The sequence below is a fragment of the Pipistrellus hanaki genome (genome assembly GCF_964339955.1).
Source record: "Pipistrellus hanaki genome assembly, chromosome: 9".
Lineage (NCBI taxonomy): Eukaryota > Metazoa > Chordata > Mammalia > Chiroptera > Vespertilionidae > Pipistrellus > Pipistrellus hanaki.
In genome coordinates, this window is record NC_140511.1 from 19,872,326 (window position 1) to 19,896,362 (window position 24,037).

Consider the following 24,037-nt stretch of genomic DNA (forward strand, 5'->3'; position numbering starts at 1 on the left):
TTGTAGGAGAAAACAAAAACACAAATAACCTTTGTGCTTTTTAAAACTACAATCTTAATCAGTGTTTGCTACTTACAAATGTATTTCTCAATTATGTGACTCTGATGTGTTTGTTTTTATTCTGAGTGCAAAGTAGATGTGTTTATTTTAGTGTCTTAGAGTATGGAAATAGGGAGGAGAGTAAGAGTATAACCTTCTATTTAGCCTCTCAGTATAGCCTGATTAGGATTTACAAGTTATAATGAACAGAGCACTAAAATGAAGTAACGAATACAAGCAGTCTAAGAATTAACCTGTGGGCTTCTTATGTGTTAACATTACATTTTAAAATAGTTTTGTGAAGCTATTTCTGAAAGGCAAAAGGGTGTCTTAGGGTCTTAATCATTTCAAATTAAAACTAGATAATAGTTCCCATAAAACTCACCCACAGTAATATCTCTTCATAGTTTTTACTGAGGCTTATCCTAAAAGCAAGTCCACGTTTAGGTACAATTTTAGAGGCGGTGTTGCTTCATCTTAAATCACAAAAGAAACTAAAATACAGAATAGAATACTTCGTGGAAATGTCTATATTTACACATGGAAATCAATGAATGATTAGGATGACAAGTAGTAGATAAAACCTGCTCACTCCAAATGCCATCTCTTCCATGAAAATTTTCTCTCAGTTAAATTCTTTTTTTAAAAAAAACAAAAAACACTTCACCCAAGGTTATGCTTTTATTGATTTTAGAGAGAGAGAAAGGGAGAGAAAAACATTGATGTGAGAGAGGAACATTGATCAGTTGCTTCCTGCAAACACCTTGACTGGGGATCAAAGAACCCACAACCTAGTATGTGCCCTGACCACAAATCAAACTCACAACCTTTAGTTGGATGGGATGATGCTCCAACCCACTGAGCCACCCAGCCTGGGCTCTGTTGAATATTTGATTCTTATGTCCTACCTTGAAGCTCTTAAGTATTTTCACTCAACGTATATTGAATGTATGATCACCTTGTAATTAATTATTTGTAATAGTGATCAGGGATGCCTTTACTGGGTATCTGCCATGTAGTCCGTAGTCTCAAGGAATTAGTTAGCAATGTGATATGGGAATCAGACAAGTAAGCACAGTGAGAAACTAGTGAAGCAAGTGATAAAAAAAAATGCAGAGTAGTACCAGGGGCACAGAGAAGAGCAAAACAAGGAGCCCCTATCTGAGACTAGCCTGGCTAGGAAAGATTCTTGAAGGAACCCAAGTCTTAAAGGCTGGGCAGATCAAGGAAGGCTGAGAGCAGTCTCAGTGGAAAGCAGCACACCAACTGTGTGTGGCATGCTTCCTTACTGTGGGAGCCTGAAGGCAGAGTGGCAGGGCCTGGGGAAGGGCAGCAGCAGATGGCTGTTTTTCCTATCACATTCAGGTTTTATGGGAAAGCACTGCAACGTTTTAAGCAAGATACTGTGTTTTGTAATACTCTGAAGAAAAGAGAAAGGCAAGCTTAGAGGAAGGAAAACCTTTAGGAATTTATTGCAGTAATCTTAGGCAAGAAATATCATGGAACTGAGTTGGCAGTGAGAAGAGGAAAGAAGACACAGAAAAAACGTATTTGAGAGATATTAAAACATAGATAAAATTTGCAAATTGATCAGTTGTGGAGGTTGAGATGAAGATAGAATTGACTAAGAAAAAGAATACAGAATTATTACTTAATCTTTTAAAATTCACTTACTTATTTTTATCCAACAAATGTTTGCTGAGTACCTGCATGTTTATGGGTTGGCTAGCCTATGTGCTCAATGGGGTAAATAAATTAGATTTATTAGGGCATTTGGATTGTTTCAATCTTATGGCCATTGTAAATAATGCTGCTATAAACACTCATGTACATATTTTGTTTGAACATCTATTGTTGTTTCTTTTTAGTATGTACCCAGGAGTGGAAATGCTGGATCATATAGTCATTCTATGTTGAGGGACCACTGAATTATTTCTACAGCAGCTGGATCATTCCATTCCCACCAGCTTGGCTCTTTTTCTTTCATTCTCCACATAAAATCACATCTGAATGTTTACAGGGTATTTAACTACAAAATAAAATCCCCTGAGCATAGATCCTCATAACCTCTACTGTGGTTTGCAATGAACTCCCAACTGAACTCTGTACTTCCTTGCTCTCTCTTCTTCAATCTATGCTACTCACTTCTTACTTCTTTCAAATTAATCTTTCTGATGCATATTATTAGTGATCATGGCATGTGCACTGTCTAAAGAGTAAGCTCAACTCATTATTCTAGCATTCAAGATCTAGTTTTTGTTCTACCCTACCTGGTTATAAAGATATGTCAGGTTAGAACTCTATCTTACCTGTATAAAGGCAACCTTAGTGAGTCTTAGAGAATAAATTAGAAGAACAAAAAGAGATTACTGAAATGAAGCTAAAAAACACACACTATCAACATCAAAATTCTATCTTACTCAGCAATAAAAATTTGTCCATTAGATATTCATACCTGAAACATCTCAACATTCAAAGCACATTTCAGGGAATTCTAGTCTAAAACAATTATCTGTCTTACTGATGGGATGAAAATGTACTATTACATTTCTATAGAAATCATATAAATAAAATCACATTCAAATGATCAAAGAAAACTCTATATAGAGATCATAACATGGTGTGGTTGATTGCAATATGTACTATAATTTCCATTTCCAAATTAGCATCAATGATTAAATGATGCATCATGTAGCCCATATTATACAGTCTAAATTCTGACTTGCTATTATAGAATAGAGCTTAGTGATCATATTAATACCAGGATCAAAAAGAACTAAGCTAGGCTAAGGGCTTATCGCTTATATGAATGAATAACTGGAAAAATAAAATAAGCAGGGCCTTAAAGCAAGAAAAACACAAAAGAGAACCTTTAAACCTTTAAATTATAACCAAAATGCTGGCTGGAACAGGCAGTATATGGACATAATGAGAACAACAATCTTATATCAATGATGCTAATATTTAAAGAGCAAGGAAAACAAACCATTAAATAAGCAAAGTCAGAATAGCAATATGGAGGGAAAGTGTGAATGATAGAGAACACTAATAAACAGCTACACTAACAGAGCAAGATCCATAAACAGAGATATTGTTTCCAATAAAGGGAGTAAACTACATAACTTTTTAATAGCCTTGACACAGAAGTTTCTCAACAATAGCTATTAGGAATTCACTTAATTAAAAGCACCTGACAGGAAAGCACTTACAAGAAAGGAGAGAATATGAAATTGTGACTATTGGACTTTGAGAACTTCAATTTAGTCACTTGTGCGGACTTCATAATACTGTACATCTTAATTATCAATTAAGTAAATTGGTTTGAGTCATCCTGAATCAAATAATATTGCCAAACATACTTATGCTACTGAAGGAAATTTATATGCGTAGTGATTACAATGTGATATGGTAATATTGTACATTTGTCTGAATATGTTTATTTATTCAATAAAGAACCAAGTCAACAACAGGCTGACTGGGCACTTTAATAATTTGAGTAGTTTGGTTCAGGTAATAATTAGATACTGGTACACTGAAGGAAACAAAAGGGTCATACCTGATTAAAGGTAGTTCTAGCTACAACTTCTGGATTATACCTAATTGAAGGTAGTTCTAACTATAATTTCTGGATCTGCTAAGCAAAATAAGCTAGTCAGAGAATGACAAGTATGACATGATCTCACTCATATGTGGAATCTAATGAACAAAATAAATTGATGAACAAAATAGATCCAGATACAAAGAAGCATGGAACAGACTGAGACCTCAGAGGGAAGGTGGGAAGTGCGGGTAGGTGGGAAGAGATCAACCAAAGAGTTTGTATGCATATATAATTCTTCTTTTAAGTCATTTTATTTTATTTATTTATTTTTATTTTTTAAATATATTTTATTGATTTTGTACAGAGAGGAAGGGAGAGAGATAGAGAGCTAGAAACATCGATGAGAGAGAGTCATCGATCAGCTGCTTCTTGCACACCCCCCACCGGGGATATGCCCACAACCAAGGCACATGCCGTTGACCGGAACCGAACCCGGGACCCTTCAGTCCCCAAGCCGACGCTCTATCCATTGAGCCAAACCGGTTCCGGCCTTTTAAGTCATTTTAAAGAAACCAAAGCATTTAGCTGGTTAAAGTATCTGAAAGAAAATACTTGCTCAGCCAGTGTTGCTCAGTGGTTGAGCGCCAACCCATAAACCAGAAGATCATAGTTTGATTCCCAGTCAGGGCACATTCCTGTGTTGCAAGTTTGATCCCCAGGAGGAGCATGCAGGAGGCAGCTGACCAATGATTCTCTCTCATCATTGATATTTCTACCCACTTCCCCTCTCCCTTCTTCTGTCTGAAATCAATTAAAAACAAATTAAAAAGAGAAAATATGCATTAGAGGTTTTGAAATAATTTCTGAGCACATTTCGGTATGACAGATTTATTTCAAAGCAAATCATTTGGGAAATAAAGGAGAAACAAATTTTTCATAAATGCTAAATAGAAAGTTGAATATTAAAGGAACTTTTGAATTCAATGTGTTGTTGTTCTATATTGAGATGGTAAACTATTTCATGATGTTTAATTTTTTAAATCCCAAAGTATTTACTGATAATTTGCTCAGTGACTTACATATTAATGATCACTGAAAGTGCATTAAGGCTCTGGGGATACACCAGCCAACAAAGAAGCCAGGGACATGCAAAGAATTTCACCTTTTATTCTGAGTGAGATATGAAGAGGAGATGGTGTGGCAGAAAAGTGACAAGATCTATGGGTAAGTAACACAGAGGGCAGCAAAGAGAAAGGATGCAATAAACACTTGTTTAAAGAAGTTTTAAAATAACATCACAGCAATGAGTTGGCTAAATTCCTTCAGTAAAAGCCATTAGACGCTTCTTGAAAAGTAGTAAGTTAAGAGAGAAATAACGGTGGATTGGTAGTGATGGAGATGGTAAGAAATAGTTCTATACTAGATATATTTCAAAGGTAGAGTCTAATAGGATTTGATGGCAAACTTATTTTTAGCATAACTAATTGGGATAGGGGTGGGGATAAAAAATTGGGTTTTGGACATAATAAGTTTAAATTACTTATCAAATTTCAAAATAGAGATTTTAAAGCTATGAAAGAGATCAGGTCATTTAGGGAGTTAGTATAGATGGAGAACAAGTTCAAATGTTGAGTCCCAGGACACACCAACATTTAGAAGTTGGGAAAGAAGGAGAAACTAACAAAGTAGAATGAGCTGTGAGTCAATAACCAGAATAAGAAGCCCATGGGAGAAGGGAGGGATTAGGGTGTCCTAGAAAGGTCAAGGAAGATGATTTGACCATTGGACCTAGAATTAAGGCTGGCACCAGTGATGCTGTGAAGAACAATTCTGGTAGAAATTTATGATGAGACTAGAGGCCTAATGCACAAAATTTGTGTAAGAGTAGGCCCTCAAAGCCCCGGCTGCCTTGGCCGGCCCTCACAGCCCCGGACCGTCCGGAAGGTCATCAGGAAGGTTGTCTGGAAGGTCGTTCAGATGGTCGTTTCATTCCACTGTTTGGCTGTTCAGTCGATTTGCATGTTACACTTTTATTATTATAGATGATTCAAATTTGGTTTACATCACATTTTAGGTAATGGATGATTCTGTAGAGTCATCATTTAACTTGTCTAAAACCATATTCAGTTTTGAAAAAAAAATGTTAAAAAATGTTCCTCCCCCCCACCCCCTGCCAAAACACACACACACACACACACACACACACAAACACACACACACACACACACACAAACTGGAAACACAAAAAAAGTTTCTAAATGCAAGAAACTGCTCATAAAACGAATTTGGCCGTGATCTGGTACAGCTATTACAAAGCTCTAAGACTATTCTCTCACTGTAACAGATGAGACAACTACTCTGAATAGAGCATAAAAGTTACCTCATAATTAGAGCAGATATTTTCATATATTCCAGGACACTGTCCCCCACAGGGCTAAGAAAGTGCTTTCTGTCTGAGAATGCAAAGCATGCTTTCTTGTGCTCGGCAGCGGCAACCTTTATCAGACACTAGCAGCTTTTTACAAAATTGGTGTTGAAGTCAAGAATCAGTGAGTATGTTCTAGAGAAAAGATTGAGAACACTTTCTTTGACAGCTGGTCTATTTCAGTTCTCAAGAAGATGCTTTAAAATTACCTTGTACATGAAAGTCTTAAATAACTACCACAAAGCCGAGGATGCTTTTTGTTTCAACCTCTGGGACTGAACAACTTTCCTGTCTACCCAAGTCTGACACACACACTTACAGATGACCGAGGCCTTGAACAGGCCTTTGTGGTTGTTAGGGATGCCAGTCATTATGTTTCCAGCAAAAGGAACAGGCTCATAAGTCCCACACCATAACATGAAATGCTTTTTTTAAATAAGCAAAGTTCAGCTATTAGCTTGCAATAAAACACTCTCATTCGTCTATTTTTGATAAAAGTATCCCAAAATTCAAGTAACTGAGCTTTCCAGATAAATCTGGTTGTTTGACTGTACTAAAAATCACTCACTGTAGATAGGATAAAAACAATAAAAAGATCATGAAATTTGTTTTAGAGACGGCTGACATAATATATCTCAAGTGTTTTATGCAAGTCTATGCTGGGAAATCTAATTAACCCTTTAAAGCATTAAAAGATAACATACTTTCCAATTTCAAGCAAAAGTAAACCCAAGCCTTAAAATAGAAGCTTTACATTGAACGTATACAATATACTAGTATACCGACAACAAGTGTTGTGCTAAACATTTTTAAAGATTAAGAGAAGTATTTCTATATTTACTACTATAAAGGAACGATCTGTTTTCCAATATTAATCCTTTGCCCCAGGGCTGTCACCCCTGGTGGGAATACATCAATGATATGCTCCTATTTACACTGTGTAGTAAGGTAGGATCCATGTCTTATTTCTGATCCTCCTCCGTTTCTAGAACTATCACTTACACAGAGGACTCAAATGTTTGCAGAAAAAATAGATAAGCAAACAAAAGTGTCCTTGCTTTCTTCTCCACCTACAAAAAGCAAAGTGGAGAAATCAGTTTATCACTCAGAAGCCAAAACCGAACCCCAGAGCTGCTCTGCTATGACCTGTGTTGGTTCTAACACTGTTTAGCCAGGCGGGGGAGGGGAGGGATGGGAAAGAGTGGCCCTTCCCTCTTTGGATGGACGTTACTTTCTTTACCAGTGAGCACAGGTGAAAAAGTAACTCTCTCCAGGGGAGGCAGACCCATTTGATTAGTCGCTTCTGTTCTCTACTAACATCAGGACGAGAGTCCACCTTTCCACCTCTGCCACTCTATTTCTGGAGCTTTTTCCCATCATTGTCCCTAAACAAAAATGAAGGAGGAATGGATGAACATTTGACTTCACAGAATTTAGTTCAAAGTGGCAGGGCTTTTGTCAATGATCAAAGCATTCCAAAAAGTGAGAAGAAACCAAAAGCTATTAGAACTAACCTAAGCCAATCGTCTCATTTTCCAAAATTAACAGACTTTCCGACTTCCCCTCCCAAAGATTTGGTTCTGTGCACAGGTGTCAAAGCATGTGTGAAGATGCCCTACATGGCTTTGGAAGTCTGACCCCTGGTGCGAGGGCAGACTTTCTACTTTAGTTCCTTAGAAAACACTGAACAAATGTTTGCTGAATGGAAATCCAACTGAACTAAAGAAAAACAAGAAGCATTAAAATGCTCACCAGCTGACTACCAGTCATGGGGAACCATCATATTAAAAATCCTTTTGTCATTCTCAATTTTTCCCCTCTCAAGTTCAAATTATAAGAGATTGATCACAATGATCATAAATCAATGCTAAGGAACAAATTTTCCTACTTTTTGTTTTATTCAAAGGTTTAAAAAATGTCAGAAATAAATGGAACACTTATAAATAACTGCTGGTGCGTGTTAAAGCGTGAAACCCACAAATTAAAAGCCAGACAAAATAAAAATTGACAGCTCCACTAAAACCAAACCACATTTGAAGCCATTTTTCACATAGCTAAAATGACATCATTACCTTAACAAAGCAGAAAGCACGCCTTGCATCTGTGTTGGTGGAGCGGAGCAAACACACATGTGGCCCAGCTTATTTCCAGGCTGTGAACATTTTAGTGTGGCCATAACACGGTCCCTGTGACCATTTGTACAAGTGATAGAGCAAAATTCCCTGCCATAGAGGCCTTGCCTGAAAGAGAGGTGAGTGGGAAAGGGCTCTACCATTTCTATCATTCCAAATAAAATCATATTGAAAATACTTTCTAGAGGTTTCTGAATCTAGGGGTTTGAAGAAGATTTAAGGATAAATCTTGAAACAGACTACAACTGAATTTCAGTAAAAGCTTCGTTCTTATTCTTCAGAAAAGGCTTCTCTACTGACTCAACCACAAAAAGAGACTAAGGAACTACAGTTGAGCTGCCTAGATTCTATGCTCTTTTCAACAACTAGAAAATTAAGTGGAAAGCCTTTGGAAAGAGAAGGAAAAAAAAAGGAGGGTGGTGATGCCTGGGCAAGGGGTGGGGATGCCAGCCTTCCTGGCTTCTAGAACCATAGCTTAATGTGTCCAAAATATTACTAGAACAAAGTCAGGGTTTCTGCCCTTTATAAGAATAAGTGCTTTTTTAAAAAAAATTTTTTTTAATCTTACTAATTATTTATTTATTTATTTATTTATTTATTTTTACAGAGAGGAAGGGGGAGAGTTAGAAACATCGATGAGGGAGAAACATTGATCAGCTTGCTTTTGTTTTGGGTAATGAGTGAGAGCCTCCAATAACTCGCTCCTGACATCTAGCAATCCTGATGAGGCCTGGAAATGGCCCTCCAGGTGTTGCTAAGGATGAACTGTATTACCTGAATCTGATTCCCTGGGCTACGCTACCTGTCCACTCTGAGAATAGGACTTTACCTGGAGCGTGCCCTAGAACAGTGGTTCTCAAATTTAGCCTGTATCGGGATCACACGTAGAATTTGTTAAAATATGGAATGTTGGTCCTAGGCCTAGACATTTTGATTCATTATGGGGTGGGGCTCTATAAGCAATATTTCCAACATAGTCCCAGGTGATGCTGGTGCTCCTGGTTCCAGAACCACACCCTGAGGCCCTCTGCCCTCAGCTTTTGTTTTCAGAGTGTGCTCCTTCTGGTTGCCTGAGGTGTGTGTTAGATCTGTGAGAGAACTATCAGAATGAGAGACAAGTGAGTAAACAATACTAGGGTAAGGCAGGGACTGAAAGGGAAGACGGACACATTGTTCTTCCATCCGTTTTTCAAAGTGGCTAATCCTGAGGCTTACCTTGGGGTTAATTGGAAGAGTGCTGGCAGTTCAGCCTTTTCCCCTGTTATTTGCATTAGCTCCTGGGAGCACAGAGCCCATTCTAACCAAGACCCTCAGTGGTAGCTGTGCCCTACTCTGCACCAAGGTGGAGCGGAGGGGACAGTCATCCTGACCTTTTCCCGAAGGCTGCTCCTCTCAGAACTCAGAGGTTACCCACGTTCCTGGGTGCCTATTTTCAATGCCATGGAGAACAAGCAGGCACCTTCGCTGTTTTCTTTATGACTGTTCTGTGTGTGATCAGGCTGCCCTCTTTTTCACTTATTCTCTTATTTTTAAGGCCAGATATGAGAGAAAAATTAAGGCCAGAGGGACAGTGAAAGTCTGGCCTTAGGTCTAACAACCCTTAGGCGCCTTAGTGGTGGAATAAGAAGTCTGATCTATATAATGGTTCTAAAAAAGAGTCTCCATATCTAAAACTCCACAATTTTAAGATTCCACATTTTATTACTAGCACAGAAAGAGAAATGTATGTATCTGAGATGAAGAGAAACAATTAAGAAACTTTAAATTCCACTTGAATTTGTAAGTACCATTTAAAGTTGCATAATTCAATACAGTAGCTCTAGCCACAGATAGATCATTTTCATTATCTCAAAAATTACCGTCTGTCAGCATTGCTTTCTAGTTCTGACCATAAAGGAGTAAGTGGCTCTCTTTTCCACTGAGGCCCGTTTCTTCCTTTCTCCCTCTGTTCCTTCATACCCACCAACAACACTGCCTGGAACCATTGAAATACTTCCCTTAATCTTAACTTTGTTATAATTGTAACAACTGTGCATCAGATAAATGTAAATTTACAACAAAATTATATTTCTAGAGGATTTTTTTCCCTAAGGAATGAGCTCCTGAGTATTACATTTGCCTCCAGAAAATTTTAAAATAGTACAGTTCTCTTCTGCCTGGAATAGTTTAGCCATGATTTTGACTGTAGCCAGGGAATTCTGCCCACAATGTCATGCACATGGTGAAACTACAGATATCAACTTCCCCCTTTACCACCTGGGCTCCTCCCTGTATTTTCAAGAGATCTCTTTCTACACCTTGTGAAGTTCTAGGTGCAATTCTCCCACTCGTTCTCTAAGCAGCACTGCCTACAGCATGGATTCTGCTGTCAGACATACCTGAAATTAAGTCCGGGTATTTCCACTTACTAGTTGTGCACCTTAATGTTTAAACTTTAGGAGCGTAAAATTTTCTTACCTATAAATGAGGATAATTAAAAGTATCTAGCTCATGGCTCTGTGGAAGCAATATATTTAAAAGCAAAAAGAGTTAGCTACCAATATGAAAAATCACATGAAATTCAAATTCTTGCCCAAAGGACATAATATTTATTGTAGTAAGGGCCAGAATATGAACTCACAGATTACTTTCTAATAGCAAAGGGAAAAAAACACCTTTACAAGGATATCAGGTCATACTCGCCAAGTAAGATAACCCGCACATGCCTTCTGAAGTGATGCAATATGAAATACACTGTTTCACTTATAAGAAGCATTCTTGCACCCAATGATTGCCTGAATATAACCAAGCAGTTAGACACAACTTCAGTGTATCAGAACTATTAGGGAAGTAAAGGAACACATTTAATGACAAGGCAAAGGAATCGGAGAAATCCAGGATGTGGGCTCTAATGGCCAGCCTCACGGTTGGCATGCCATGATATCTGTCCATAGGATTCACACTCTTATGTGCGCTCCCATATTGTATTAGTGCTGGGCCCTATAACCAAGAGAATTTGACAGAAGTAACACTATGTCATTTCCAAGATGAAATTATGAAAAATACTCTAGCTTTCAGATTGATCAGTCTGTGTGTGACACACACGTCTTTCTCTTGGATTGCGTACTGTGGGGGAAGTCAGTTGCAATGTTGTTGGCAACCTTATGGAGACACCATAAAGCAGAAAACAGGCCTCCTTCAGCGCCAAGGCCATGCGAGAGGAGAATGGTCTGAAGTACATTGAGGACTTGTCCATCCAGAGGCTGAGCAAGCAGCACCAGTACCACTGCCTCATATCCCAAGTGCAAGGGACAGTGCCAGGCACCTGACTGGATTTAAGAAATCTCCAACACCAATGACTTTTCTGCCAGAGGGGCCAACCCAACATTAGCAGCTGCGTTCTGGGCTGTTGGCCAGGAGAAGGATTACTTTGAAGATCCGAGCCCCTCTGCCAACTGTGACTCCTTTGCAGTGACAGAAGCTCATCCCCATGTGTCTTCTCAATGAAACTGGCGATGAGACCTTCCAGCACAAAAACTAAGTGGACTAGACTTGCAGCATCAATCCCTTCTAATTACTCCTCTTCCCCTTCCACTCCCGGCCCCTCTCAATTATCATAACAGCTGTAAATGAATGGAATATCCAGGTCTTTTTTATGCCTCAGGCCCAGTTAATACTTGCTTTCTTTGGTCAGGACAAGAGGGGTCAAGTTCTTAATCATCATCATATACACTTCCCCCCTATCATTGAAGCTTTATAGTGCATTAGTGAGGAGGGGACAGGGAAATATGACCTTCACTTCATCAAGTGTTTGTCCAATAGGCAGATCTACGATGAGCACAGTACTTGTGAAGGAAGGGGAGGACTTTTTGCTTTAAGGGAGCTAAAGGGAGTTGGACATATACCCACTATCTGTATTTTATCTGTAATTGACATTTGCCATGTTTATTTCATCTCTATTCATATAAGTAGCTCTCTATTTGTTTATGAATCATTTGAAATTAAATAATATGAGTATTCACTGTAACATCCTATAAACTTCTGTTTATATTTAAGAATTTTCCTAGTTACAATGTTAGAAAATAATGAAATGTCCCCACCCCACAAATTAGAGCTATCTCTAATTGTCATTAGATTAAAAAAATTCAGCCCAATGAGAACTAAATCCAGATCTTTACATTGCAGAGTACTGATACTCAGTGTAGAAATTTGCACAATTCCCAGACCATTGTTGAACCAGTGGTACCACTTAAAAGCCATCCCCTCTCTCCAATGTTTTCTGGAGGGTGAAAAATAAAAAGTTGGTACTGATTCCTATGTTTTCTTTTCCTGTTTTCATTGTATTTTATTTTTCATTAAAAGCCAACATTACTATGTTCAAGAGGTGTCCAGGTGCACAGATACAACCATAAGCCCATTTTTTGTAATAATTGGAATGCTGGAGGGAGCACAGTGGGGAAAATTAGCAGGAGGACAAGGATTCATAACTAGAAGTCCATTGAATAAGGACCTTTACAAAGAAAAATGAGTCAATTGGCAAATTTAATAAAAATTTTACTTCTTACTATAATGCTGATATGAAAAGATCTGGGTGTAAGTTCTCAGTTTAAGAAAAATTCAGAGACACCCTCATCATTAACACATACAAAATATATTCTTAAAACACTGACATAGTTGAAACAATAATTCAGCATTTATTTTTATGTAAAGAACATTTTATATTTCTCAATTGCACTGATGAGTTTTTGTCCTCATGTCATTTCTGATTACGTTTAACAGAATAGACATTTTAAAATTTAGTTTACATTTATTTAGATAACATATAATTTAAAAGATGTTTTACTTCACACCAGTAGAAATTTACATTTAAACTACCCTGACCCATCCATGATCCCAACACATTCCATGAGGGAGCTGTGGCAGGACAGAGACTCTTCTGCATCAGCATTGAGAATGGAAATGACAATCTTGAGAAAGTCATCCCATTTCTCACAAGCACAAGCTCTCATTTTTATTTTTTTACTCCAGGATCATTTATAGCAAAAAAGTAAAAAGAAAGTAACCAATCATTCCTCAGCACGGCACTGGCTGAATAAACCATGGTACTTATGCATAAACAATGAATTACCAAAATACTGTAGAGAAGAAAGAAAAATATCTCTATATACTAGTATGAAGTGATCATACAGATATAGTGTAATGTAAACAAAGTGGGGTAGAAAAAGTATACAGTATATTATTTTTAAGACAGATAAAAATCTATATTCATATCTGATTAAATAAAATTGAACTTTTTAAGTTATCAATGGCAAAGGAAAAAATACAAGGTTGACGAGAAAGAAAGAAGAACTAAATTTCTTTGACTATATTTTGTTTTAATAGATTCAAATGGACTATGTAAATATTTACACAATTATAAATTTTATAAAACTATAAAAATTTTATTGCTTTTCATAAGGCTATAAAACCACAATATCATAAACTATAAAACTTAAAATCTTAGTTTTCATTTATACAATAAAGTTTAATAGAACTATAAAAATGAAATTAAAACAAGTTAGCCAAAATGACCACACAGAGAAAAAAATATTCCAAATGACTTTCATAAACAACATGATTATACATGACTTCTGGGATATGCCATAAAGATAATTGCTTTAAAAAATAAAACTAGTTTCAGTAATCATATTGGTGGTAGTATTGATACTGTTAAGTAAAACACCTGTTGCCCTAATTGGTTTGGCTCAGTGGATAGAGCGTCGGCCTGCAGACTGAAGGGTCCCAGGTTTGATTCCAGTCAAGGGCATGTACCTTGGTTGTGGGTACCTAGGGGGTGTGCAGAAGCAGCTGATTGATGTTTCTTTCTCTCTCATCTATGTTTTCTAACTCTTTCTTTCTAACCCTTCCTCTCTGTAAAAAATCAATAATATATATATATTTAAAAACCACACATGTAGCCCTGAATCTGAGTTGGAAATCAATTTATATTTAGATATGATTTTTTTTTCAATTTTAAATATTTTTATTGCTTTATAGAGAGAAAGGAAGGGAGAGGTAGAGAGAAACATTGATGTAATAGTGAAATATTGTAGAGTTGGGGGCTGATGGAGGAAGAATGTAAAGGGTTTAAGCAACCACACTCTGCCTTGCCCCCTACCACTGACATCGCCCCCTGACAGATGAGAAAAGAATCCTCATTGCAGAAAAGCCAGGTGACTACCAGTATCATTTAGTGATAGAGCAGGGACTAGAATTCATTCTCTGTGTGTTCTCATTACACTTGGAGCTCTGCATCAGAGTTACATGTGTAGAAGTATTCTATATAATGAAAGGCTAATATGCAAATTGTCCCCTCCACTGGGAGTTGGACCAGGAATTCAACCAGGGGGTGGGGCTAGCCAGCCAACCACCCTTGACCCCTCCCCATGGCTGGCCCAATGCGCACTAATCAGGATGGGCTGGCTGAACCCTACCTTTGCATGACTTCATGCACTGGGCCTCTAGTTAAATCAATATGCATTATACAGCTGGTCACTCCACAACTGTCATTCTTTGTGTGTCTTTTCGACGCTGCCTATATTACTTCTCAGGCAGCAATGGACTCTTACTCTCTTCCCACTCCTACTGAGAGATGATCTACTTGGCTAGGGCAAGAAAGGAATCCCTCATTCAGCTTAGCTAATATTTATAGAATATCAGTTCTGTTCCTGACACTGTACATGTAGATTTCAAGAGTAGAAAACAAAGTTCTTTTCACTCAAAAAGCAGACAGTCAAGCTGAGAAAACAAGACCTAAACCTGGTACACTAAGAAAATTAGACATCATGTGACAGGGAAGCATAAAGATTTATATATTTTGAATAATTTAGTTTAATTTTTTAATGATTATTTTTAATCCTCTCCCAAGGATATGTTTTTAATAATTTCAGACAGAGAGGTAGGAAGGGAAAGAGGGTAACAGGGAGGAAAAGAGGGAGGGAAGGAGAGACAGAGAGAGAAACATCAATGTGAGAGAGAAACAATGAGTTGCCTCCCATACATGGGGATTGAACCTGAAACCTAGGTATGTGCCCTGACCAGAAATCAAACCCACAACCTTTCGGTGAGTTCTCATTAGACCAGGAGCTCTGCATCAGAGAACCAATGGCTCAAAATAACAGATGACAAGTTACATGTGTAGAAGTATCCAATATAATGAAAGGCTAATATGCAAATTGTCCCCTTGACCAGGAGTTGGACCATGAATTCAACCAGGGGGCGGGGTTAGCCGGCCAACTGCCCTTGACCCCTCCCACTGGTCAGCCCAATGGGCACCGATCAGGACGGGTCATAGCCTGGATAATCTTATTTAGTAAAAATCTTATGTAATACAATGTGCCAGTTACCTTATAATATTAACTCAATCCCCATGAGGTTATCCTCAGTTTACAGATGAGGACAGTGAGGCCTAGGGAGCTTAAGGAATTTGCCAAACTTATCATGCCTCGGAAGAAGCTGTGTCAGATTCAAGCCCAGGAAGAATGGCTCCAGAGCTTTTCTTAATCACAATAGTATGAGGCTTCTCAATAATAGTAACAATTATTCTTTTGCTTCCTTCTTAGGTGCTTTATTTTTTTTTTTTTCAGGGTTCTGAAGGAAAGTCAGTCATGAAATTCAAAACCTCCTCTGAGAAATCCTAGCTGTACTGGGGAAGGGGATAGTGAGCCCAATACGGTACGGATGCCTTAGGACAGCCTGCTAACCCTGTGGAGAGAGGTGAGGAAGGGTGAATAAACATCACTAATGAGGCAGAGTTCTCCCGGTGCCAAAGTGGAAGATAAAATTGAATCATAACTGCAATTAGCAAATTAGGCTATAGATGGAATGAAGAAATTAAATGGATGTGCTGCTCTGCAAGCACAAAAATAAATTAATTTGGCCCTGCCACAGCCCCACTAGAAGATGGGGAGGTTTAATATAATCTTCTAAAAGCTTTCCTCTCAGAATCCTGCCATAGGAAAAGAGCAGAGCACACCAGGAACAGATGCATTTGATCATTTTTTAAATGAATATGAAAAGTAGTTTGAAAATAATAAAGTGCTATGTAAGCCTAAGGTGCCTTTTGCTTAAAGTAACAAATTCCATTTTGGTAAAAATTTGCCAACTTTGCCACCTTATAAAGCAGTTGCTGTCTGTTTCCTTCACATCTGAATTTTACAACTTTGGAAAATGTTCCTTGCAAGGAGAGAAGGGATCTTGCACGTCACTGGCAATCTTCTTGTCATAAATTTCTACTCTGTGCTCTTCTAACTACATATCTTGAATCATCCTTAGGTCTGTCAATTAAAACCCCAGAACACGTTGTCTAAAATTGTAGGAATGGGCCTCATGTTGAGCCAACTGGCACGTAAGCAAGGCAGCACAATGAATAGCATTTGGTTGTTGCTCTATCCACTGAGCCAAACTGTATAAGGCCCTGGGATTTATTCTTGATAGACCCTTACAACTTTTGAAAGAGAGAGTGGAAGGGAAAGGGAGAAGGAGAGAAAGAGAAAAACGTCCATGGGAGAGACACACATGGATTGGTTGCCTCCTGCATGAGCCCAGACCAGGGCCAGGGACCAAGCCTGCAACCCAGGTACATGCCCTTGACCGGGATCGAACCCGGGACGTTTCAATCCACAGGCTGATGCTCTATCCACTAAGCCAAACTGGCTAGAGCACAGGATTCTTTTGCTTAAAGAAAAGCAAAGCCCTAACTGGTTTGGCTCAGTGGATAGAGCGTTGGTCTGCGGACTGAAGGGTCCCAGGTTCGATTCCAATCAAGGGCATGTACCTTGGTTGTGGGCACATCCCCAGTAGGGGGTGTGCAGGAGGCAGCTGATTGGTGTTTCTCTCTCATCAATGTTTCTAACTCTCTTCTCCCTTCCTCTCTGTAAAAAATCAATGAAATATTTATTTTTTTAAAAAGAATAAATCCAGGGGAGGGGAGGCAAGAGCGGGTGGAGGGGGTCAATGAGGGGGGAATGGGGGACATCAGTAATACTTTTAAGAATAAAGATAAATTTAAAAAAATTCTCAAAGCTTAAAAAAAAAAAAAAAAGGATAAATCCAAAATGTTCTGAGCTAATCTTGCTTCAGGCCAGACCTAGAGTTATAATCGTCTTGTTAAAGTGAATTTAATGTTGGAATCTAGCTGGCTTCCAGACAGCATCTTCGTATTTTTTACTTGCCATCTGCCATGGGAAGAATCTCTCTTACAGGATAATGTGTATTTCGACTTCTGTTGTTACTACCTCTACCATTGTTAGTAACAATAATAAATAGCCTTTAGACATTCAGCATAGATAAAGAACCAAAGATTTCTCTATACTTATAAAACCCACTTAGTCTGTTTTACAACCTTATGAGGTAGGTTTTATTTATTATTGCTGGTTTACAACTGTACCGAAGATCAGTATTAAGATTCAAACCTGGCAATTTAGCTCTAGAATCCATCTCTCAGATACTATATCATACACCTTTTGCTGTGTACTGCAAAGAATATTCCATCAAGTTTCTAGTCCTGTTTCTAACACTGAATTAACTGCGTAACTTAGAGCAAGTCTTTGACTCAGTTTCCACTATATCGTGAAACAGGTTCAAGGAGTCGCTTTTAGTTATATAATGCTGTAATGACAGAGCAGGTGCTTTGCATGAACAAATTTGACTTCACTGGGTGAGTCAGGTCGTTTAAAGCTTGAAAATGAGATATATCTAAGGGAAGGAAAGACACAACTTATATCTAAGCCAATCTTTGGAGCATTTTCAGCTGTTTTCTTATTTCACATTCTATAATGCAAGCACTGGATTAATGTTTCACAGAGGAAAACAAGGACTCAGATTGGTTCCTTTATCTGAAGCCACACAGAAAGTCAGGATGGAGAGCCAGCGTCTGAGTGCAGCCCAGGCCCAAGCACTTACTGCTGGACCACAGTGCTTCTCTGGCACTGCCTTCCCTTACCAGCAGCACAGGGTCTTGCAAAGAGCACAGACACAAGAAACTAATTTGGATGTAAGGATGGAGATGGACGGGTGAATACCAACTTAAAAGTGCTAATAGACTGTAATTTTAAACAAAAGTGGGTACATTTTTGTGTGTGGGTTCTGTAAGGTGGGTTGAATGCCATGTCAAAACAAGTGAATTTCTGGAAGGAGAGTTTGAATTCATCCCTAAGTAAACAGTGAAGAAATACCACAAGAATGCCAACATGTGTGTCATTTCTGGACCACATACATGAGTTCTTGTGGTATTTTGCTGCATGAAATAACTTCCTAATAATAACTAAGAATTATTTTGCTCAAAGGAATCTCCCTGCTTCCCTGGCCAGAATTTCACCAAATCATACCAGTGAAAAAGGAAATTCTCATTGTGTTGGCTGCTTAAAGGAGGGAAGGAAAGTCAGAAACTACTGTGCCAATGGGTTAAGTTACTATTTTGGTTTGGAAATGGAGTCACTTGCTCATTCATTAATTCATCCAATAAATAATAGTTAAAGAGTTTTTGAAAAAACAAACAAACAAAAAACAAAAAAACAAAAAACCCCCAAAACAAACAACTGTGTCTCACTGCAGAATACTGATTTGGGTTTTGAAACCACTGGACTAGATGACCTTTAAGGTTCTTTCCAATTCTAGGATTAGTTTACTTGCAAATATTTTGTAAACATTCAATACCCAACAGCTTTTTTTTGGAGGGGTGGGAGGGTGTGAGGGCATATACCGTGTTTCCCTGAAAATAAGACATCCTCCGAAAATAAGAGCTAGCGCATGGAAAGATAAGACATCCCCTGAATATAAGACCTAGCGCAACTTTGGGAGAAAAAAATAATATAAGACACTGTCTTATTTTCGGGGAAACAGGGTACATTAGGCACCAACATTACATAGAGTAAAAGCACTACTTCTATCAGACAGGTAAAGGTTCTGTTCCCAGCACTGTGCACTCATTACAAACCCAGAGAGATTCGTAGGGAATAAACTGAAGTTTAAAACATATGACACTTCACCTTAAATAAAAATTTCCTCCTGTGGTTATCTGACACAAACCCCATCCTATTTCTGAGGCAGGAATAATTATTGGCTCTAATATAAGCACCGATTTTTGCAGAGGTGATGGGGAGACAGCAGTGGGGCAGGTGGGGGCTGCCTGAGTCTGAGAACTTGCTGAGTCCCGAGAATGACCTAAGGATTTTGAAAGCTGGATTGGGATTTAGCTATATTTTATTTTTGGCATTGAAAAAAAAATTACCATGCTTCCATAAATTAGCATATAATTCATAGAAATAGCAGATATACCCTCACTCTAAATAGACTTCTATTTACAGAAAAGGATTCACAGATTAGGAGAAAATTATTATAGGATTTCTTTGACCATAAAATTCCCGAGTCAAAATGCCATTTAAAAATTAACAAATAAGTTAATGATTGACAATCCATTCAATTTCTACACATCAGGAATGACTTTCTTAAAACACCCATTGAAACAGAATTCAGCCTCCATAGGTAAAATAGCCATTTCAATGGATACTTAGCTTGTTTCTCAACTTTAAATTATGCTAACAAGTTAACTAATTTAATCAAAAAATGCATAAAAGGAATCAACATTCCATTCTTAATGATATTAATCTTCGTTAGATCTAAAATAGGTAAAAATTTGCCTTATACCCAGGCACAGGCATCATCTCATGATAAAGAACCAGGCAAAGGTTTGTGCATAACCAAATATGCCTGGTGGTTAAAAGAACTCAGGTTTTAGTATTCTGATTTCTTCTCATTTTTATAATTGAACTTTAACGATATGTGGAACTTGCAATTTTGTGTATTATGTGATGAGATCCACTTCTGAATCAGTTTTAAAACAACTGAGCCTACATACCCGCTCTAAAATGGTTTATGATTCATGAATAACCTCAGAACAGAAGTCATAGTTTCTATTATTAAACAGAGAATCTGGTGCTGATAACAAATAAACAAACAACATAAAGTGTAGCACACACAAAATGTATAACACAAAGCATTTGCTTACTTGGTACTAGGCCGTTTTTGTAGGGCTTTATCCAGGATAAGAGATGGTGCGCTCCTTCTTCTCTCTGCTAGTGTTTTCATTTTCTGTTGAGGAAAAAGAATCAAAATGAAGACCACGTGGCTTGTAAAGAAAGTAAATGCCAATTTTCAGTTGAATTCAGCAAGTTTTATATTGCCTGTCTTTGTCTATGAAGAAGTTCACAATCTCATTATGAAGATAAAATAGTAACATCTGAACAAGGATAGATACTAAGTGTCAAAAAGTAGTATAGAAAGTAAATTTTTAAAATCCTCATCAAGGATATATTTAGAGAGAGGAATGGAAGAAAGGAAGGAAGAAAGGAGGGAAGGGGGGAGAGAGAGAGAGAGAGAGAGAAACATTGATGTGAGAGAAACATTGATTGGTTGCCTGCTGTATGTGCCCGACTGGGGATTAAACCCCCAACCTAGGTATGTGCCCTGAGTGGGAATTGAATCTGCAATCAACTGAGCCACCCAGTCAGGGAGAAAGTATTTTCTATGGTTTGAGAATAAGGTCAAATGCTGGCCAGAGAATTTGGGAAAACAGCTAACATACCTGTTGCTTATTACATGGATAATTAGGGTACTCTGTTTTAGAGGATAAAATTGTGGCAAATGAGGTTTTATTTAGCTTGATATCTATATAATTACTCTCTAAATTCATTCTTATATATTTTACTAGAGGCCTGGTACATGAAATTCGTGCACTGGTAGAGTCCCTAGTCCTGGCTGGCAAATCAGGGCCAGCAGGGGCTTTCCTTCCCCTAGCTGCCGGCGGGCCTTCCTTCATTCTGCGCTGCCCCCTGGTGGTCAGTGCATGTCATAGCGAGTGGTCCAATTCCTGGTTGGTCAAACTCATGGGGGCGTGCGGAGGGGGGGGGGCAATTTGCATATTAGCCTTTTATCATATAGGATACCTTTAGACAGAGTCAGAAGGCCAGCTAGTGAATATGGGAGAGTAAAATTAACAACAGTCACTAAGAGCCATGGGTGAAGTTCAGGCTGTATTACCAAAGCCATCCATTCTGCTCTACCCTCTCACCCTACCCTGGCCAGAGGCCTTACCCTGGACCTGAGGGTTCAGGCCAGTCTTATGTGATAACTGGATGCAGCTCTAATAAGAACCATGTAAGGCTCAGCATCAGTATGGCATCACATGACTCATAAGGGAATTGCTTCTTTTTGTTTGTTTTTAAATCTTTATTGTTGAAAGTATTGCATATGTCCTATTTCCCCCCACGCCCTCTGCCTTGACCCCCTCTAGCTGGCCGAAACTGCTTCCTAGCTGCCAGAATAAAGCCTAGACCCTAGCATAGGAACACAGAGAGAATCATCAGTGAGAAGGGGATGATGGACTTCTCTGGCACAGTTCTTATCCACAGCCCCCATCCCCATCCCCATCCAAGGTTCTCTCTCAAATATTTATTGTCCCCAGTGCCATGGCCTCAATGTTGCTGTTTCCCCCGTTAATCTTTTGGCTCACATGTGGAAACTGCATGCCCAAACCTCCTTAGCATAGCTCAGATAGCAACCGAAACAATGATGTAAAACGTTAACAAAAGGACAGGAAACAAATAGATAAGAAATATAGACTACATTTCTTGGCCAGGAGTTATTAACCATGAATCAGTTTCAGGGCTGGTTAAATTGTATAAAATTATTTGTATAATATGGATTTGGTGCCTTCCTTCTGGAAAGAAAACTCACCCATGGTTTCATCAGAGTCCCCTGATTGTAATCTCCCCAACCCAATGTCTCTGATAACCTACTTTGTATATTACAGCTGAAAACCTCATCCCACTGTTTCCATTAGTCACACCTTTTGGGAACCTAACTCTTAGGAATCTCACATCTGGAGGTTGGTGTGGCTGCACTGGTCACAGGAGAAGGGAAATCAGGAAGATGAGTGCTCGCCTCAGGAGAAGAGTCTCAATCCTGGAAGATTGGGTAGATCTTTACTAAGAAAGGTGGCAGATTGTTCACATGCAGGCTTTCTGCGGGATTCCGTTTCACCTTCAGGCCTGGGCTTGTTTCCCACTCACTATTCTGACTCCTTATTCAGGATCCGTTCACCATGCTTTGAACTTTGAAATGTGCCCAATCTTTTACCTGGTCGCATACCCTCTTTTGACATGGAGGATCTGTCTGTCCAGCCTTTGTTAGCGGGATGAGGGGTGTGGGGGGTGGGCATTCCTAGACCTATTTTAGTAGTCTTCTGCTGCCCCTAACCCTCTAAGCCACTCACTGTCAGAAGACCTAAGCTCCTAAACTAGATCTTCATTAATTATATAATTTCTAATTCTGAGCTCTTTAGTTTTCAAGTTTATAAAGAAGGGATCAAAAGGCAGACATAAAAATGATTTAAATTGTGGAGGGGGAAAAAACATCCTATGAGAAAAGTTAAACTGATCTGAATTGTTCATTTGGAGACATTAATAACCTCCTAATTAATTAATTAATGTAGAGTTATAAAATATAGAACATATCTTCCAAGGAAGATAAGGCAAAAAGAAACTAGTAAGCTGCAGACTGAGAATCCAGGTTGATCTCGGGTAGTGGTTCTTTGAGAAACACACACACACACACACACACACACACACACACACACACACACCAACCAACCTCTTGGGGGCTCTGCTGGAATGTCCTCCTTAAGAAAACATAAGGGTTACCTGTGGTGCAGGATGGTAAGAGTCATTCTTGCACACTGCACACTACATCATTTGACATAGTGCCAATGTTTACCACTTTGAGCTACATGGTAAAAATTTGTCTGATGATAAATTTAATTATTTCCAATAAATGGTGCCAGAACAACTGGAAACCCACATGTAGAATAAAACTGGGCTTCATCTCACACCATATACAAAATTTAACTCAAAATGAATGAAAAAATCTGAAAGAGTAGAAACTAAAAATTTTAGAAGAAAACATAGGCAGAAATATTTCTGACCTTGGATTAGGCAATGGTTTCTCTTATATGACACTAAAAACACAGCAACAAAAGAAAAAATGAGCCGAAACTGGTTTGGCTCAGTGGATAGAGCATCGGCCTGTGGACTGAAAGGTCCTGGGTTTGATTCCGGTCAAGGGCATGTACCTTGGTTGTGGGCACATCCCTAGTAGGGGTGTGCAAGAGGCATCTGATCGATGATTCTTTCTCACAAATGTTTCTAACTCTCTATCCCTCTCTCTTCCTCTTTGTAAAAAATCAATAAAATATATTTAAAAAAAGAAAAAATGTAAATTAGATATGACTGTCAACATTAATTCTGTGCTTCAAAGGACACTATCAAGAAGTGAAAAGAAAACCCCCACAATGGGAGAAAATTTCTGCCAATTATAAGGTATTTGTATCTAGAATAAAGAGTTGTTACAATTCTATAAAGACAAATAAGCCAATTTTAAAATGGGCAAAAGATCTGAAGAGGCAGTTCTCCAAAGATATAAATAGCCAATAAGTTCATGAAAGATGTTCAACATCATTAGCCATCAAAAAAATGCAAATCAAAACCATGAAATACCATTTTATACTCCAGGATCATTACACTAGAAAAGACAGCTAAATAACAATTGTTTACGGGATGTGGATATACTGTACTCTGTATCCTCCAGTCATGTTCCTAAACTAACCTTGTCCTGCTGGTGTGGATTGTAAGATGATGCTATCACTTGGAAAACAGTTTGGAAGTTCTACAAATGGCTAAAGATAGTTACCATATGACCCTACAGTTCCTCTTAGGTACACACAAGAGAAAACAAGTCCACGCAAAAGCATGAATGTTCACAGAAGCTTTATTCACAATAGCCAAAAAGTGGAGACAAGTTCAATGTTCATTAATTGATGAACGAATA

General features: G+C 38.4%; 1 protein-coding gene across 2 annotated transcripts in view; it reads right to left on the reverse strand.

The window, feature by feature from the left end:
- ARHGAP20 (Rho GTPase activating protein 20) overlaps positions 1-24,037 on the reverse strand; it is an 80,674-nt gene that overhangs the window by 43,518 nt on the left and 13,119 nt on the right. For both annotated transcript variants that reach the window (XM_084893675.1, XM_084893674.1), the window contains exon 2: positions 20,163-20,245. In XM_084893675.1, coding sequence (XP_084749801.1) covers positions 20,163-20,242 — 80 coding nt within the window. In that variant the 5' untranslated portion in view covers positions 20,243-20,245. The remainder of the gene's footprint in view (positions 1-20,162; positions 20,246-24,037) is intronic.